The 20,911-nt window shown below is 45.8% G+C and overlaps 1 protein-coding gene across 15 annotated transcripts in view; it reads left to right on the forward strand.

The window, feature by feature from the left end:
- SYNE1 (spectrin repeat containing nuclear envelope protein 1) overlaps nucleotides 1-20,911 on the forward strand; it is a 965,679-nt gene that overhangs the window by 667,488 nt on the left and 277,280 nt on the right. For all 15 annotated transcript variants that reach the window (XM_063917854.1, XM_063917860.1, XM_063917859.1 and 12 more), the window contains 2 exons: nucleotides 17,198-17,320; nucleotides 17,548-17,730. In XM_063917854.1, the coding sequence (XP_063773924.1) occupies nucleotides 17,198-17,320; nucleotides 17,548-17,730 (306 nt within the window). The remainder of the gene's footprint in view (nucleotides 1-17,197; nucleotides 17,321-17,547; nucleotides 17,731-20,911) is intronic.

Genomic DNA, 20,911 nt, shown 5'->3' on the forward strand with positions numbered 1-20,911 from the left:
TAATATGACATGGGCACCATGTTCTAAGAACCTGAGCATGTGCAGTAGACCCGGGCACAGGGCCAGAGTTTTCTCACTTGCACCGCCAGCTAGAGAGGAGGAGTCCTGTACAGAGACTTGTACACAGGCCTCCTCTTCTCTTCATATGCCTCTGACTGAGCCCTTGGTTCTATATAGAGATAAGCGGGTTCGGTTCCCTGAGAACCGAACCCTACCAGACTTCACTACCCGAGCCCGGATCCGAGTCAGGCTCGGGTTTTCCCGCCTGACTTGGAAACCAGAACGAGGCAAAAATGTCATCATCCCGCTGTCGGATTCTCGCGGGGTTTGGATTCCATATAAGGAGCCCACGTTGACATTTTCACTCCGGCATTGGAGAGTGTTGAGAGAGGACGTGTCTCCGTTCTCAGTGTCCTGCATCAGTTCAGTGGTAGTGTCTTGTGCTGCATCAGTCCAGTCACAGTGGTTGTGTCCTCTGCTGCCATATGTCCAGTGCGGCTGTATAAGTCCAGTCCAGTGGTGCTGTGTTGTGCTGCATCAGTTCAGTGGTGGTGTATTGTGCTGCATCAGTCCAGTCAGAGTGGTGGTGTCCTCTGCTGCCATATGTCCAGTGCTGCTGTATAACTTCAGTCCATTACAGTAGTGCTGTGCTGTCCTGCATCAGTACAGTGGTAGTTTCTTGTGCTGCATCAGTCCAGTCACAGTGGTGGTGTCCTCTGCTGCTATATGTCCAGTGCTGCTGTATAACTTCAGTCCATTGCAGTGGTGCTTTGTTATACTGCATCAGTCCAGTGGTGGTGTCCCTGTGCTGCTGTATATGTCCAGTGGTACTGCCGTATATGTCCAGTGATACTGCCGTATATGTCCATCGGTACTGCCGTATAAATCCAGTGATACTGCCGTATAATTCCAGTGGTACTGGCGTAAAATTCCATTGGTTCTTGCGTATAAATCCAGTCCAGTGATACTGCCGTATATGTCCAGTGATACTGCCGTATATGTCCAGCGGTACTGCCGTATATGTCCAGTGATACTGCCGTATAAATCCAGTGATACTGCCGCATAATTCCAGCGGTACTGGCAGGGCCGGTGCTAGGGTGTTCGGCGCCCCCCTGCAAACTATAAATTTGCGCCCTCCAATATTCCTTTAGCGCGCGCCGGGAAAAGGGTTGTGGTCTCACAAGTAAGCGGCATGGCCACACAGTAGTACCCCCATTTAAAATTACGCCACAATGTAGTACAATCTTATTAATCTTATACGTAATGCCCCACCCGTAGTAGTAGCGTCCTTATATGTAATGCACCCCAGTAATAGTAGCATCCTTATACAAAATGCCACCCAGTAGTAGTAGCGTCCTTATACGTAGTGCACCCCCAGTAGTAGTAGCGTTCTTATACGTAATGCCCCCAGTAGTAGTAGCGTCCTTATACGTAATGCCCCCCACAGTAGTAGTAGCGTCCTTATACGTAGTGCACCCCCAGTAGTAGTAGCGTCCTTATACGTAATGCCCCCCACAGTAGTAGCGTCCTTATACGTAATGCCCCCCAGTAGTAGTAGCGTTCTTATTTGTAATGCCCCCCACAGTAGTAGTAGCGTCCTTATACGTAATGCCCCGCCAGTAGTAGTAGCGTCCTTATACGTAATGCCCCCCACAGTAGTAGTAGCGTCCTTATACGTAATGCCCCCCAATAGTAGTAGCGTTCTTATACGTAATGCCCCCCACAGTAGTAGTAGCGTCCTTATACGTAATGCCCCGCCAGTAGTAGTAGCGTCCTTATACGTAGTGCACCCCTGTAGTAATAGCGTCCTTATATGTAATGCCCCTCCCAGTAGTAGTAGCGTTCTTATACGTAATGCCCCCCACAGTAGTAGTAGCGTCCTTATACGTAATGCCCCGCCAGTAGTAGTAGCGTCCTTATACGTAGTGCACCCCTGTAGTAATAGCGTCCTTATACGTAATGCCCCCCACAGTAGTAGTAGCGTCCTTATACGTAATGCCCCCCAGTAGTAGTAGCGTTCTTATACGGAATGCCCCCCACAGTAGTAGTAGCGTCCTTATACGTAATGCCCCCCAGTAGTAGTAGCGTTCTTATACGTAATGCCCCCCACAGTAGTAGTAGCGTCCTTATACATAATGCCCCGCCAGTAGTAGTAGTAGCGTCCTTATACGTAGTGCACCCCTGTAGTAATAGCGTCCTTATATGTAATGCCCTTCCCAGTAGTAGTAGCGTTCTTACATGTAATGCCCCCCCAGTAGTAGCGTCCATAAAGCGCGCGCACAGACATACCTCACACACACACACACACACACACAATTCACACATATATACACCCACCATATACACACACGTCACATACACACTTCAAGTTCTCTCTCACCCTCCACTTACCTAAGCCAGTCTCCCTCTGTACAGCAGCCTGGTCCGTGTAGCTCCGCCCCCTTCCGGCCCGTGTAGCTCCGCCCCCTTGTGTCCCGTACTCGGCGCTGTTACAGGAGAGGGGAGGGGAAGGGAGGGAGGAAGCTTTTCATGCTGCAGGTGCCCGCTGCCAGTGCCTGTCATACAGTGACAGACACAGCACTGGCAGCAGCAGCAGTGGGGACAGGACGGCGCAGCAGGGAAGGAATGCAGAGCAGGGGGAGCGCCTCTCCGTCCCAGCGCCTCCCTGCACTGCATCCCTTCGCTGAGCGGGTAGCGCCGGGCCTGGGTACTGGCGTATAAATCCAGTCCAGTGATTCTGCCGTATACGTCCAGTGATACTGACGTATAATTCCAGTGGTACTGGCGTATAAATCCAGTCCAGTGGTACTGCCGTTTAATTCCAGTGATACTGCCCTATAATTCCAGTGATCCCGCTATATAATTCCAATGGTAATGCCGTATAATTCCAGTGGTACTGGCGTATAATTCCAGCGGTACTGGCATATAAATCCAGTCCAGTTATACTGCCGTATATATCCAGTGATACTGCCGTATAATTCCAGTGATACTGCCGTATAATTCCAGTGGTACTGGCGTATAATTCTAGCAGTACTGGCGGATAAATCCAGTCCAGTGATACTGCCGTACATGTTCAGTGATACTGCCGTATATGTCCAGCGGTACTGCCGTATAAATCCAGTGATACTGCCGTATAATTCCAGTGGTACTGGCGTATAATTCCAGCGGTACTGGCGTATAAATCCAGTCCAGTGATACTGCCGTATAAATCCAGTGATACTGCCGTATAATTCCAGTGGTACTGCCGTATAATTCCAGTGGTACTGCCGTATAATTCCAGTGGTACTGGCGTATAAGTCCAGTCCAGTGGTACTGCCGTATAAATCCAGTGGTACTGCCGTAAATTTCAAGTGATACTGCCCTATAATTCCAGTGATCCTGCTATATAATTCCAATGGTCACAGTGGTGATGTCCTCTGCTGCTATATGTCCAGTGCTGCTGTATAACTTCAGTCCATTGCAGTGGTGCTTTGTTATACTGCATCAGTCCAGTGGTGGTGTCCCTGTGCTGCTGTATATGTCCAGTGGTACTGCCGTATATGTCCAGTGATACTGCCGTATATGTCCATCGGTACTGCCGTATAAATCCAGTGATACTGCCGTATAATTCCAGTGGTACTGGCGTAAAATTCCATTGGGTCTTGCGTATAAATCCAGTCCAGTGATACTGCCGTATATGTCCAGTGATACTGCCGTATATGTCCAGCGGTACTGCCGTATATGTCCAGTGATACTGCCGTATAAATCCAGTGATACTGCCGCATAATTCCAGCGGTACTGGCAGGGCCGGTGCTAGGGTGTTCGGCGCCCCCCTGCAAACTATAAATTTGCGCCCTCCAATATTCCTTTAGCGCGCGCCAGGAAAAGGGTTGTGGTCTCACAAGTAAGGGGCATGGCCACACAGTAGTACCCCCATTTAAAATTACGCCACAATGTAGTACAATCTTATTAATCTTATACGTAATGCCCCACCCGTAGTAGTAGCGTCCTTATATGTAATGCACCCCAGTAATAGTAGCATCCTTATACAAAATGCCACCCAGTAGTAGTAGCGTCCTTATACGTAGTGCACCCCCAGTAGTAGTAGCGTTCTTATACGTAATGCCCCCAGTAGTAGTAGCGTCCTTATACGTAATGCCCCCCACAGTAGTAGTAGCGTCCTTATACGTAGTGCACCCCCAGTAGTAGTAGCGTCCTTATACGTAATGCCCCCCACAGTAGTAGCGTCCTTATACGTAATGCCCCCCAGTAGTAGTAGCGTTCTTATTTGTAATGCCCCCCACAGTAGTAGTAGCGTCCTTATACGTAATGCCCCCCACAGTAGTAGTAGCGTCCTTATACGTAATGCCCCCCAATAGTAGTAGCGTTCTTATACGTAATGCCCCCCACAGTAGTAGTAGCGTCCTTATACGTAATGCCCCGCCAGTAGTAGTAGCGTCCTTATACGTAGTGCACCCCTGTAGTAATAGCGTCCTTATATGTAATGCCCCTCCCAGTAGTAGTAGCGTTCTTATACGTAATGCCCCCCACAGTAGTAGTAGCGTCCTTATACGTAATGCCCCGCCAGTAGTAGTAGCGTCCTTATACGTAGTGCACCCCTGTAGTAATAGCGTCCTTATACGTAATGCCCCCCACAGTAGTAGTAGCGTCCTTATACGTAATGCCCCCCAGTAGTAGTAGCGTTCTTATACGGAATGCCCCCCACAGTAGTAGTAGCGTCCTTATACGTAATGCCCCCCAGTAGTAGTAGCGTTCTTATACGTAATGCCCCCCACAGTAGTAGTAGCGTCCTTATACATAATGCCCCGCCAGTAGTAGTAGCGTCCTTATACGTAGTGCACCCCTGTAGTAATAGCGTCCTTATATGTAATGCCCTTCCCAGTAGTAGTAGCGTTCTTACATGTAATGCCCCCCCAGTAGTAGCGTCCATAAAGCGCGCGCACAGACATACCTCACACACACACACACACACACACAATTCACACATATATACACCCACCATATACACACACGTCACATACACACTTCAAGTTCTCTCTCACCCTCCACTTACCTAAGCCAGTCTCCCTCTGTACAGCAGCCTGGTCCGTGTAGCTCCGCCCCCTTCCGGCCCGTGTAGCTCCGCCCCCTTGTGTCCCGTACTCGGCGCTGTCACAGGAGAGGGGAGGGGAAGGGAGGGAGGAAGCTTTTCATGCTGCAGGTGCCCGCTGCCAGTGCCTGTCATACAGTGACAGACACAGCACTGGCAGCAGCAGCAGCAGCAGCAGTGGGGACAGGACGGCGCAGCAGGGAAGGAATGCAGAGCAGGGGGAGCGCCTCTCCGTCCCAGCGCCTCCCTGCACTGCATCCCTTCGCTGAGCGGGTAGCGCCGGGCCTGGGTACTGGCGTATAAATCCAGTCCAGTGATTCTGCCGTATACGTCCAGTGATACTGACGTATAATTCCAGTGGTACTGGCGTATAAATCCAGTCCAGTGGTACTGCCGTTTAATTCCAGTGATACTGCCCTATAATTCCAGTGATCCCGCTATATAATTCCAATGGTAATGCCGTATAATTCCAGTGGTACTGGCGTATAATTCCAGCGGTACTGGCATATAAATCCAGTCCAGTTATACTGCCGTATATATCCAGTGATACTGCCGTATAATTCCAGTGATACTGCCGTATAATTCCAGTGGTACTGGCGTATAATTCTAGCAGTACTGGCGGATAAATCCAGTCCAGTGATACTGCCGTACATGTTCAGTGATACTGCCGTATATGTCCAGCGGTACTGCCGTATAAATCCAGTGATACTGCCGTATAATTCCAGTGGTACTGGCGTATAATTCCAGCGGTACTGGCGTATAAATCCAGTCCAGTGATACTGCCGTATAAATCCAGTGATACTGCCGTATAATTCCAGTGGTACTGCCGTATAATTCCAGTGGTACTGCCGTATAATTCCAGTGGTACTGGCGTATAAGTCCAGTCCAGTGGTACTGCCGTATAAATCCAGTGGTACTGCCGTAAATTTCAAGTGATACTGCCCTATAATTCCAGTGATCCTGCTATATAATTCCAATGGTAATGCCGTATAATTCCAGTGATACTGGCGTATAATTCCAGTGGTACTGGCGTATAATTCCAGTGGTACTGGCGTATAAATCCAGTCCAGTGATACTGCCGTATATATCCAGTGATACTGCCGTATAATTCCAGTGATACTGGCGTATAATTCTAGCAGTACTGGCGGATAAATCCAGTCCAGTGATACTGCCATATATGTCCAGTGGTACTGCTGTATAAATCCAGTGGTATTGCCGTATAATTCCAGTGATACTGCTGTACAATTCTAGTTAACCTGCCGTATAATTCCAGTGGTACTGCTGTATAAATCCAGTGATACTGCCGTATAATTCCAGTGGTACTGGCATATAATTCTAGCGGTACTGCTGTATAAATCCAGTCCAGTGATACTGCCGTATATGTCCAGTGGTACTGCCGTATAATTCCAGTGATTCTGACGTATAATTCCAGTGGTACTTTCGTATAATTCCAGTGGTACTGGCGTATAAAACCAGTCCAGTGATACTGCTGTTTATGTCCAGTGGTACTGCCGTATATGTCCAGTGGTACTGCTGTATAATTCCAGTGGTACTGCCGTATAATTCCAGTGATACTGCCATATAACTCCAGTGATCCTGCCGTTTAATTCCAGTGATACTGGCGTATAAATCCAGCGATACTGCCGTATAATTCCAGTGCTACTGGCGTATAATACCAGCAGTACTGACATATAAATCCAGTCCAGTGATACTGCCGTATAATTACAGTGGTACTGCCCTATATGTCCAGCGGTACTGCCCTATATGTCCAGCGGTACTGCCGTATAATTCCAGTGATACAGCCGTATAATTCCAGTGGTACTGGCGTATAATTCCAGCGGTACTGGAGTATAAATCCAGTCCAGTGATACTGCCGTATATGTCCAGCAGTATTGCCGTATAATTCCAGTAATACTGCGTATAATTCCAGTGGTACAGCTGTATAATTCCAGTGGTACTGGCGTATAAATCCAGTCCAGTGATACTGCCGTATATGTCCAGTGGTACTGCCGTTTAAATCCAGTGGTACTGCCGTATAATTCCAGTGATACGTATAATTCCAGTGATCATGCCGTATAATTCCAGTGGTACTGCTGTATAAATCCAGTGGTATTGCCGTATAATTCCAGTGATACTGCCGTACAATTCCAGTTATCCTGCCGTATAATTCCAGTGGTACTGCTGTATAAATCCAGTGATACTGCCGTATAATTCCAGTGGTACTGGCGTATAATTCTAGCGGTACTGCCGTATAAATCCAGTTCAGTGATACTGCCGTATATGTCCAGTGGTACTGCCGTATAATTCCAGTGGTACTTTCGTATAATTCCAGTGGTACTGGCGTATAAAACCAGTCCAGTGATACTGCCGTATATGTCCAGTGGTACTGCCGTATATGTCCAGTGGTACTGCCGTATATTCCAGTGGTACTGCTGTATAATTCCAGTGATACTGCCATATAACTCCAGTGATCCTGCCGTATAATTCCAGTGGTACTGGGGTATAAATCCAGTGATACTGCCGTATAATTCCAGTGCTACTGGCGTATAATTCCAGCAGTACTGACATATAAATCCAGTCCAGTGATACTGCCGTATAATTACAGTGGTACTGCCCTATATGTCCAGCGGTACTGCCGTATAATTCCAGTGGTACTGGCGTATAATTCCAGCGGTACTGGAGTATAAATCCAGTCCAGTGATACTGCCATATATGTCCAGCAGTATTTCCGTATAATTCCAGTAATACTGCGTATAATTCCAGTGGTACTGCTGTATAATTCCAGTGGTACTGGCGTATAAATCCAGTCCAGTGATACTGCCGTATATGTCCAGTGGTACTGCCGTATAAATCCAGTGGCACTGCTGTATAATTCCAATGATACTGCCGTATAATTCCAGTGATCCTGCAGTATAATTCCACTGGTGCTGGCGGATAAATCCAGTGATTCTGCCGTATAATTCCAGTGGTACTGGCGTATAATTACAGCGATACTGGCGTATAAATCCAGTCCAGTGATTCTGCCGTATATGTCCGGTGGTACTGCCGTATAACTCCAATGGTACTGCCGTATAATTCCTGTGATACTGCCGTATAATTCCAGTGGTACTGGCGTATAAATCCAGTGATACTGCCGTTTAATTCCAGTGGTACTGGCGTATAATTCCATCGGTACTGGCTTATAAATCCAGTCCAATGATAGTGCCATATATGTCTAGTGGTTCTACCGTATATGTCCAGTGGTACTGCCATTTAAATCCAGTGGTACTGCCGTATAATTCCAGTGATACGTATAATTCCAGTGATCCTGCCGTATAATTCCAGTGGTACTGCTGTATAAATCCAGTGATACTGCCGTATAATTCCAGTGATACTGACATATAATTCCAGCGGTACTGGCATATAAATCCAGTCCAGTAATACTGCTGTAAATGTCCAGTGGTACTGCCGTATAATTCCAGTGGTACTGCCGTATAATTCCCGTGATACTGCCGTATAATTTCAGTGGTACTGGCATTTAATTACAGCGGTACTGGCGTATAAATCCAGTCCAGTGATACTGCCATATATGTCCAGTGGTACTGCCGTATAAATCCAGTGATCCTGCAGTATAATTCCACTGGTGCTGGTGGATAAATCCAGTGATCCTGCCGTATAATTCCAGTGGTACTAGCGTATAATTACAGCGATACTGGCGTATAAATCCAGTCCAGTGATTCTGCCGTATATGTCCGGTGGTACTGCCGTATAACTCCAATGGTACTGCCGTATAATTCCTGTGATACTGCCGTATAATTCCAGTGGTACTGGCGTATAAATCCAGTGATACTGCCGTATAATTCCAGTGGTACTGGCGTATAATTCCAGCGGTACTGGCTTATAAATCCAGTCCAATGATAGTGCCATATATGTCCAGTGGTTCTACCGTATAAACCCAGTGGTACTGCCGTATAATTCCAGTGATACTGCTGTCTAATTCCATTGGTACTGTCGTATAATTCCTGCGGTACTGGCGTATAATTCTAGTGTTACTGCCGTATAAGTCCTGTCCAGTAGTGCTGCCATATAAATTCAGTGGTGCTGTATATTATTTACTCCAACTAAAGGGGTTGTTAATATTTAATCCAAATAATTTTCACAGGGTTTGCCTTGTGTGGTGTAGAGGTACACTCTCCTGTACCGCATATTCTTATTTAACTCCAGAAAAATAATGGAGAACAAAAATGTGGAGGATAAAATAGGGAAAGATCAATAACCACTTTCTCCTAGTGCTGAAGCTGCTGCCACTAGTCATGACATAGATGATGAAATGCCATCAACGTCGTCTGCCAAGGCCGATGCCCAATGTCATAGAAGAGGGCATTTCAAATCCAAAAAGCAAAAGTTCAGTAAAATGACCCAAAAAAATAAATGTAAATGGTCTGAGGAGAAACGTAAACTTGCCAATATGCCATTTATGAAATGGAGTGGCAGGAAACGGCTAGGGCCCTGGCCTATGTTCATGACAAGTGGTTCAGCTTCACATGACAATGGAATGAGGACCATACTCCCGCTAGAAAAATGAAAAGAGTCAAGCTGGCAAAAGCACAACAAAGCACTATGCGTTCTAAGTTGGTATCACAAATCCCTAAGGAGAGTCCAAGTGTGTCGGCCAGGGCCGTTTCTAGCCAATTTGGCTCCCAGTGCGAGATTTAGAAATGCGCCCCCCCATTCACATAAGAAAAAATGCGCCCCCCCATAGATATAAAGAGGAAAAGTATGCGCGCGCCTGCGGCGCACGTGCTCCCGACAAGGGGGCGTGACCTCATTAAAATGGGCGTGGCTTTGTTATGATGGGTGTGGCCTCATCTGATCTCATCATTGCGACCACCACACGATAAAAAAAAAAGTCCTAATTTTACACATCACGGCAGGCAAGTGTCCCCATTTTACACATTGCGGCAGGCACGTGCCCCCATTATACACATTGCGGCAGGCACGTGCCCCCTTTTTACACATTGCGGCAGGAAAGTGCCCCCATTTTACACATTGCGGCAGGCACGTGCCTTCATTTTACACAGTACGGCAGGCAAGTGTTCACATTTTACACATTGCGGCAGGAAAGTGTCCCCATTTTACACATTGCGGCAGGCACGTGCCCCCATTTTACACATTGCGGCAGGAAAGTGTCCCCATTTTACACATTGCGGCAGGCAAGTGTTCACATTTTACACATTGCGGCAGGAAAGTGTCCCCATTTTACACATTGCGGCAGGAAAATGTCCCCATTTTACACATTGCGGCAGGAAAGTGTCCCCATTTTACACATTGCGGCAGGCACGTGCCCCCATTTTACACAGTACGGCAGGCAAGTGTTCACATTTTACACATTGCGGCAGGAAAGTGTCCCCATTTTACACATTGCGGCAGGCACGTGCCCCCATTTTACACAGCATGGCAGGCACGTGCCCCCATTATACACATTGCGGTAGGCACGTGCCCCCATTATACACATTGCGGCAGGCACGTGCCCCCATTTTACACATTGCGGCAGGCACGTGCCCCCTTTTTACACATTGCGGCAGGAAAGTGCCCCCATTTTACACATTGCGGCAGGCACGTGCCTTCATTTTACACAGTACGGCAGGCAAGTGTTCACATTTTACACATTGCGGCAGGAAAGTGTCCCCATTTTACACATTGCGGCAGGCACGTGCCCCCATTTTACACATTGCGGCAGGAAAGTGTCCCCATTTTACACATTGCGGCAGGCACGTGCCCCCATTTTACACAGTACGGCAGGCAAGTGTTCCCATTTTACACATTGCGGCAGGAAAGTGTCCCCATTTTACACATTGCGGCAGGAAAATGTCCCCATTTTACACATTGCGGCAGGAAAGTGTCCCCATTTTACACATTGCGGCAGGCACGTGCCCCCATTTTACACAGTACGGCAGGCAAGTGTTCACATTTTACACATTGCGGCAGGAAAGTGTCCCCATTTTACACATTGCGGCAGGCACATGCCCCCATTTTACACAGCATGGCAGGCAAGTGTCCCCATTTTACACATTGCGGAAGGCACGTGCCCCCATTTTTCACATTCCGGCAGGCAAGTGTCCCCATTTTACACATTACAGCAGGCAAGTGTCCCCATTTTACACATTCCGGCAGACAGGTGTCCCCATTTTACACATTCCGGCAGACAAGTGTCCCTATTTTACACATTCCGGCAGGCAAGTGTCCCCATTTTACACATTCCGGCAGACAGGTGTCCCCATTTTACACATTCCGGCAGACAAGTGTCCCTATTTTACACATTCCGGCAGACAAGTGTCCCCATTTTACACAGTACGGCAGGTGGTGGTGGGAGGGAGGGAGAGAGAGGGAGTTGACAACCTCTTACGGAAACTGAGGGACATCATCGCACAATTGCTTTCCCCAATTAGACTGTCCTGGGGATTTGTAATATCGGACAACGCCACCAATATTGTGCGTGCATTGCATCTGGGCAAATTCCAGCATGTCCCATGTTTTTCACATACAATTAATTTGGTGGTGCAGAATTTTTGGAAAAATGACAGGGGCGTGCAGGAGATGCTGTTGGCGGGCCACTTTCGACATTCAGCCACCGCGTGCCAAAGACTGGAGTGCCAGTAAACACTCCTGAATCTGCCCTGCCATCACCTGAAGCAAAAGATGGTAATGAGGTAGAATTCAACACTCTATATGCTTCAGAGGATGGAGGAGCAGCAAAAGGCCATTCAAGCCTATACATCCACCTACGATATAGGCAAAGGAGGGGGAATGCACCTGACTCAAGCGCAGTGGACAATGATTTCCGTCTTGTGCAAGGTTCTCCAACCCTCCAAACTTGCCACACGTGAAGTTAGTTCAGACACTGCCAGCTTGAGTCAGGTTATTCCCCTCATCAGGCTTTTGCAGAAGCAGCTGGAGATATTGAAGGAGTTAAGACGGAGCGATTCCGCAAAGTTTGTGGGACTTGTGGATGGAGCCCTTCATTCGCTTTACCAGGATTCAAGGGTGGTCAATCTGTTGAAATCAGAGCACTACATTTTGGCTGCTGTGCTCGATCCTAGGTTTAAAGCCTACGTTGTATCTCTCTATCCGGAAGACACAAGTCTGTAGAGATTCAAAAACCTGTTGGTGAGAAAATTGTCAACTCAAGCGGAACGTGACCCATCAACAGCTCCTCCTTCGTTTTCTCCCGCAACTGGGGCTGCGAGGAAAAGGATAAGATTTCCTAGCCCACCCGCTGGCGGTGATGCAGGGCAATCAGGAGTGAGTGCTGACATCTGGTCCGGACTGAAGGACGTGCCAACGATTACTGACATGTCTACTGTCACTGCATATGATTCTGTCACCATTGAAAGAATGGTGGAGGATTATATGAGTGACAGCATCTAAGTAGGCATGTCAAACAGTCCGTATGTATACTGGCAGGAAAAAGAGGCAATTTGGATGCCCTTGCACAAACTGGCTTTATTTTGCCTAAGTTGCCCCCCCCCCCCTCCAGTGTGTACTCCGAAAGAGTGTTTAGTGCAGCCAGTAACCTTGCCAGCGATCGGTGTAGGAGGTTACTTCCACAAAATGTTGAGAAGATGATGTTCATCAAAATGAATGATAAATTCCTCCGGGAAGACCTTTACCAGCAATTGCCTCCAGAAAGTACACAGGGACCTGTGATGGTGGATTCCAGTGGGGAAGAATTAATACTCTGTGAGGAGGAGGATGTACACACTGAAAGGGGTGAGGAATCGGAGGATGAGGATGAGGTCGACATATTGCCTCTGTAGAACCAGTTTGTTCAAGGAGAGATTGATAGCTTCTTTTTTGGTGGGGGCCCAAACAAACCAGTCATTTCAGCCGCAGTCGTGTGGCAGACCCTGTCGCTGAAATGATTGGTTTGTTAAAGTGTGCATGTCCTGTTTATACAACATAAGGGTGGGTGTGAGGGCCCAAGAACAATTCCATCTTGCACCTCTTTTTCTTCTTTGCATCATTTGCTGTTTGGGGCCTAGTGCCATCCTGTCTGACACTGCCGTACATCTCCAGGGGTACTGCCATATAAGTCATGCGATATTGCCGTATAAGTCCAGTCCAGTGGTGCTGTCTTGTGCTGCATCAGTCCAGTGGTGGTGTCTTGTGCTGCCATAAGTCCAATGGTGGTGTCCTGTGCTGTATATTATTTACTCCGAATAGAAGGGTTATATACATTACTTTTATTATTATCCAAATAATTTTTACAGGATTTGCCCTGTGTGGTTTAGGGGTACGCTCGCCTGTGCTGCATATTATTATAATAGCTCCAAATAAAAGGGTTATTATTATCCAAATTAATTTTACAGGTTTTGCCGTGTGTGTGTATGTGTGGTTTAGCGGTACACTCTCCCGTGCCACCAATATTGTGCGTGTATTACATCTGGGCAAATTCCAGCTCGTCCCATGTTGTTTGTGCCGCACACTTGTGTCGCTTAGCTTAGTCATACAGCTATCTCATTGCACCTCTTTTTCTGCTTTGCATGATGTGCTGTTTGGGGCCTAGTTTTTTTAAGTGCCATCCTGTCTGCAACTGCAGTTCTACTCCTAGATAGGCCAGGTGTTTGTGCCGAACACTTGTGTCGCTTAGCTTAGTCATACAGCTACCTCGGTGCAACCTTTTGGCCTAAAAACAATATTGTGAGGTGTGAGGTATTCAGAATAGACTGGAAATTAAAGTCATTGAGGTTAATAATACAGTAAGATCAAAATGACCCCCAAATTCTGTGATTTTAGCTGTTTTTATATTTTTTTTCCAAAATCATCCAGATCCAAAACCAAAACACGAAAGGGTGGTTTTGGCAAAACCAATCCAGATCCAAAACATGAGCATGGAACCAGAACCAAAACCAAAACATGAAAAGTGCCCGCCGCACATCTCTAGTTCTATAGAGTCTCTTTTAGTACTTTAAATTCTTCTTAAGTGTTAACTCCTCCCTTTTCCGTATACCCATCCTACATTTCTAACCAATTCTCGTAGGATAGAACCAGAGCAGAAATTAAAATAAATATATTAAAATAAAGAGAGAAACAACCCCCTGAAAAACAACTTATACTGTCTGGCTTGATTAACCATAAACAAAAGGAACCTGCTAAAACATGTGGTCTCAAGACCATGTTACCACCCGACACAGTAGCTCTACAGAAGCACTGGGTGGCACCGATCAAAAGTTCCCCACTGATCTTGTAGAATGGGCTTTTCTACTGCACTGTAAGCATGGTGAATAATAGCTTTGATCCATCTAGAAACTGTATTGTTAGAAGCTGGCTATCCACTCTTGTAGCATCACATAGATCAGCAGTATAGAGATCAGAGCTTTTATACCCTAAAGGCCATTGCAGTAGTCAAAAAAAGTTTTCTAAATGGAAAACTTTTGATACAGGTTTTTTTTTAAGTACCGTACCTCAAATTGAGACTGCTGTAATGCCTTCAACACTGGGGACTCGTGGAGGTCTGAACGCTGGTGGTAATTATGCCACATCCTGAAAAAAAATGCTTCCAAGTTTTAGGTAGAATTCATCATGGAAAGATAAAATGTGAAGTGCTACTTATTTTACATGCAGTATTGCCACAATTTAGTGGGTACCGCAAAAGCTTCAAAAATAGAGTACTGCGTCATTCTCACTACCTCTTGCCTAATCTGAACAATCAGTATACTGTATGCTGTTCCTCCATTTACCATCCATCCATGCGGTTGTGTGTATAGCTATTGTAAGTCAGAAGAATTATCAGCCACCAGTATTAATACAGCGGCTGGTGACTGGCCCTTTTGTGCCGCCTCTGATGGTGTAAGATGGTTAAAATAAAGAGAGACAGCAGAAAGTGGAGACAACTATCTGAAACTTGTAGTAGCAGCTGCTGGTACCATGGAAGCAGCAGAGATCACCAAAGCAGGAATTTAACTACTCATCAGCAATCCAATTATCATTACGTCCTAAGAAGAGAGTGCATCACTAGCAGGGCCAGTGCAAGGTTTCAGCCTGCTGCCCCCCCTCCCTCCCCCCCCAGATTTTGTGCCCTAGACAGCTGCCCAAAGCAGAGCCGGCCCTGATCACTAGTCCAGCACTTATAGGGCTTTGGTGATTCAACTTTGTGTTGGTGTCCTGGGGAAATCATTAAAGAGTACCTAACCATTAATATGCTTGCCAATACTGTAATCTGAACCCAGGCACTATACTAAATCACTGGGTCATCAGCTACTAATAAATAAGGGGTGAAACTTTTCCTGTGCCGACTGCTAAATTAACTCCTAATTCAGGGGTGGGGAACCTTTTTCCTGCCAAGGGTCATTTGGATATTTATAAAATCCTTAGGGGGCCATACAAAAATTATCAATTTAAAAATTAGCCTGTCCCAGTAGATATTCCTCCAGTAGTTATGCCCCCTGTTGATATGCCCCCTGTAGATATGTCCCCTGTAGGTATGCCCCAGTAGATATGCCCCCAGTAGATATGACCCTGTAGTTGTGCCCCCAGTGGATGTGCCCCCTGTAGCTATGCCCCCAGTAGATATGACCCTGTAGTTGTGCCCCCAGTGGATGTACCCCATGTAGATATGCCCCCTGTAGATATGACCCATGTAGATATGCCCCCTGTAGCTATGCTACCTGTAGATATGCCTCCCTGTAGTTTTTCCCCCTGTAGTTATGCCCCCTGTAGTTATGCCCCCAACACACACACACACACACACAAAACCAAAACACAATACTCACCAGCCCCGGACCTGCTTCCGGACTGCGCTGCCCTCCGTCTGGCTGCCCGCTTCTCGGAACTATGGGAGAGACGTCATGATGTCTCTCTCATAGCACACAGCTGCCGCTGAGGGGAAGGAGCCGGGTGCCCACTGGTAACACAATCTCAGTCGGCCCCAGGCATCTCCCTCCTGGGTTAGGTGAGCAGCGGGCCGAGTGAAGAGGCTGTGTGGGCCTTAACGGCCCGCGGGCCGGATGTTCCCCACCCCTGTCCTAATTAAAGCATAATCTGCATTATATGCTTCATCATGTGTCCTACTACAGCTGATACTTTGTAGCTGAGCACAGGGAGATAAACTGCCCTTAGATATCTAAATTACATACAGAGAGATTGGTACAACTGGTTAGTGGGGGTCATCTATCAACATATACAGCGCAGCAAGCAGCAAACAGAGAGGGCAGCAGCAATGACAACTGAGATTAATGGACCAAGCAGCTGAAATGGTAATTTTGCACATCCTCATAACAAACCCTTCCTTGGGGCTAGGGGTACTTTTTCAGGGGTGTGGCCTAATCGTGGGTGTTATGGTCACACCCCCTTATGCAAATTAATGTAAAATCAATTTCAATCAATCACGGCACTCAGCCAGGGGCAAATCCAGAGGGGGGCACAATCAGTGTGATCGCTCTCCGTGCACAGACAGAAGACTCTGCTGCTGCTCCTAAGTGGCAGTAGCCTCCCTGCATCACCACAGCCCAGCCAGCACACAGCAGCATGTTCTGGCTGGAGAAGTAAGCTTCTGCTGATGACAGATAAGGGGGGCGTGGGGGCAGGGGACAGAGTGGAGTCGGGCCCCTCTATCAGGCCCAGGTCCGGATTATTAGCATTCGCTTACCCCTCTCTCGGCGCCAGTGCTTGGGGCAATAACACACTACACCACAACCCATTAACCAAACCCACCACCCTGTCCACAACTACTGTATTTAACTGTCCCACATCCACAAGGAGACAAACATGTGGGATGCAAAGTATGGAGGGGATCCAAAGTGTAGTGATCACTTACCGCAACCTGCATTCCTAAACTAAAGCAAACTAAATTCCAATCCCTCTAACAAAGACCTGAGATATATTATCAAGCCTAAGAAATAATGATATAGTGATGTGTAATCAAGTCTTGCCACTTGTGATATAATCCATACAGACTTGAGCACTGCAATACATACGTAAGCAATTGTTCATGCAATATACAGTACTACTAGATGAATAACTGCAACTTTTTTATCTTGATTATATTAAACTGTGCGTTCTTATTTTTTATGAATATTGAATTGGACAAGTCATTTACAATTTTGTACTGATGTTATTTTCATCATACAGGATATGAAGAAGTTTGAAAGTGAAGTCAGAGCCTTACAAACTGCATTAGAACAAGCACAGAGTACACTTACGTCTCCAGAGCTTGGACGCTTGAGTCTTAAGGAACAGCTATCTCATAGACAGGTACCATGTGCACAGCAAGCTTGTGAATGACTGCGTTCTATGGTTCTGACCTATCTGCAGGACCTAAATTATAAACAGCTGCATTTCTTACAGTTCGAGAAGATACTGTGTGTACATAGTTAATAATGGTGACTTTAAGGGTGATATTCATTTCTTTGCACCTTGTACATGAGATTATGTTAGGAATTTGAGTTGAAAAATGAATAAAAGTCTATTTAATTTTACAGCACCTGCTTTCCAAATTGGAGTCTTTGAAACCAAAAGTCCACGCTGTCCAAGTCTGCCAAAGTGGTCTTAGAATCCCTGAAGAAGTAGTCACTAGCCACCCTATATGTCGCACTGCTGTCAGGCTGCAAGAGGAGTCCAGTCGTCTTCAGCATACAGCTATCCAACAGTGCAATATTATGCAGGCAAGTACTTTCATAATATGCAGGCTTAATGGCTTTCTGTACTGTCCCTGCATAGTAATATACAGCAGTGATGAAGTCTCTAGATCTCACCAATAAGCTGCTATAGCTTTCAGTGTTGAACCATGAAGCTTAGTTTAATCACCTAACAATATATAAATCAAGAACATTTGCCTACAGAATTCACAATAGATACAAACAAAATGCATGCTGGTATAGCTGGCTCCTCTTATTTAGAATCGTATCTATCTATCTATCTATCTATCTATCTATCTATCTATCTATCTATCTATCTATCTATCTATCTATCTATCTATCTATCTATCTATCTATCTATCTATCCAGGGGCGGATTGGGAAGGAAAAACAGCCCAGGAAATTTATGAAAGCAGCCTTAATGGGGGTTGAATCTGTTGAGGGGGTGGGATCTTCTGCTGCAGTTGCATCTGTGACTTTGTGCTAATGACACGACAATGCAGTTTCCTAGTGTACATCCATGCATACAAATATGCAAGGAGTGAGGCGCCCGCTTGGGTCTACAGACGCTGCAATCATGCTTTGTGCATGATTGCCCCCTGTAACCACACAGGAATGCCCAACATATTTTCAATACACTTACTGATGCATGTGTCTTACTCTGTACTGCAGCTGTGTACGAACACCATCACGATGCATGAGTGGTGTAACTAGGGTTGCCACCTCATCCCTTTCATTCTGTACATATAATTATTACACAAGTTCTAAGGCTGGCTGACTTCAAGACTCCATTTCACCTGGTTTTAATCAGCCACAGAACCTGTATAATTAATATGTGTCCAGAATTAAACTGATGAGGTGGTAACCCTAGGTGTAACTCAGACATAAGCGTAGATAAAAAAAAACACTGCACAAGAAAAAAATTAAACACATTAGCCCCCACAGAAAAACAATAAAACAAATTGGCTTTCACAGGAAAAAGAAATTGAATATGTAATATAGCTTTTGTTATTACAATTTGTTTCAAATTTCCACTGCTGTTTGAAAGGCCCAGTGACACCAAGAGGTTTTATAATTCTTGGCTGTAACATCTATATATTAATTTATTTATTAACATTTATTTAGCACTTGCATATTCCATTGCACTTTCTTTCAAAGTTGGGCAGGGGCAAATTGGGAACTGAAAGTGGCCTATGAAAAATTTATAGAAGTGGCCTCACATGGGCAGCACGAGAGGTATACCGTGTAACCATGGCGGCAGCACCACCCCTCATTATCAACAAACAAAACAGGCCCTGCATGTAGATCTAACTATCTATCTATCTATCTATCTATCTATCTATCTATCTATCTATCTATCTATCTATCTATCTACAGTATCACCCGCTCTCTGTATATGTATGTGTGTGTGTATATATATATATATATATATATATATATATATATACAGTGGTGGGCAAAATTGCAGACACTTTTTGAAACTTGAATGTTTTTCAACTTCGAATGCGTATAATAACGGTTACACTTCATGCAGTGCAATGAATCATATATCAAATGAAAGGAAATGTAATGCTGAATTCAATACAATAGACAGAGGTCAAATATTTGCATTACAAGGGAAGTTATGCAGTGAAAACAACACTTAGGGTGAAAATCCCTGTGTACTTATGATGTCACTGTCCTATCAGTATTTCGTTGGGTATCCTTTACTTTTCAAGACAGCAGCACAGGGACGTGGCATTGAGCCAACCAATGTTTGGAGCTCTTCCTTCTTTATTATATGGTGCCATGAGACAATTATAGCCTCAAGTAATTCTCTTTTATTGGATGGACGTCTCAGATGTACCAGTTTTTTCAAAAGGAACTACAAATATTCTATGGGGTTCAGGTCTGGGCTGTTTCCTGGCCATCCCAGCACCTGTATGTCATTCTCCGTTAACCACTGTTTGCATATCCGTGCAGTGTGGCAGGGAGCTGAATCCTGCTAGAAAGAATTGGGGCATTATTTTTAAAAAGATCCCTGATAGAAGGAAGAAGGTTTCGTTGTAGGATGGTGTCAATGTACTTTCTGCTGTTCAGTGGGTAATCTATGACATGAAGGCGGCCTACAGCATCTGCTGTCATACATGCCCATATCATAACACTTGTAGGATTCTTTGTTGTCACTTGAATGCAATCTGGATGTACCTTTTCCCCGATGCGACGTCTCACATATTTTCTCCCATCACTACCAAATATCGATGTCTTAGTTTCATCACTCCATATCACTTGTTTCCACTGACCTTCTGTCCATGCAATGTGTTCTTTTGCCCACTGTATTCATTTCTGCCGTTGCTTTTTATTCAGGAATGGCTTTTTGGGGGGAATCCTACCTTTTAGGACAATCTCCGTTAGTCTTCTCTGTGCCGTTCTTGCACTGACAAAAACACCAGTTGCACACATTTCACTGCTAATGGTCGCAGATGATGGATATGCAAACATTGGTTAACGGAGAATGACATAAAGGTGCATACATTGCACTGCGTGAAGTGTAACAGTCTCTATAAGCATGCGAAGTTGAAAAACATTCAAATTTCAAAAAGTGTCTGCAATTTTGGCCACCACTCTATCTATCTATCTATCTATCTATCTATCTATCTATCTATCTATCTATCTATCTATCTATCTCTCTCTCTCTCTATATATATATATATATATATATACACAGAGAGAGAGAGGGAGTAGGGTGTGGTTTGGCACTCTCATCAAAAGTTAGTACTGGGGTGCAGGGCCGGCTCCAGGCCTACTAGCACCCTGAGCGAGAAAATTTAAAAGGCCCCCCCCCCACAAAAAAAACCCCGGAAAAGTGGGCGTGGCCTCATAACTTCATATCAAACTATAAATATATTTTCACACAATTAGCAGCCTTACACATAGCCATAGTAGTGTTCCTTACACACAATGTCTCCAGTATAGTGCCAGATACACATAATGTGCAGTGCCAGATAGACATGACATGCCCCCCAGCAGTGCCAGCTACACATGACATGCCCCGCAGCAGTGCCAGCTAGACATGACATGCCCCGCATCAGTGCCAGCTACACATGACATGCCCCGCAGCAGTGCCAGCTACACATGACATGCCCCGCAGCAGTGCCAGCTACACATGATAGTGTTCACTTTTTAAGGCATGGTGCTGATCACAGGGAGGGCACATTTTTAAGTTAGGA

The sequence above is a fragment of the Pseudophryne corroboree genome, chromosome 4 (assembly GCF_028390025.1).
Source record: "Pseudophryne corroboree isolate aPseCor3 chromosome 4, aPseCor3.hap2, whole genome shotgun sequence".
Classification (NCBI taxonomy): Eukaryota; Metazoa; Chordata; class Amphibia; order Anura; family Myobatrachidae; genus Pseudophryne; species Pseudophryne corroboree.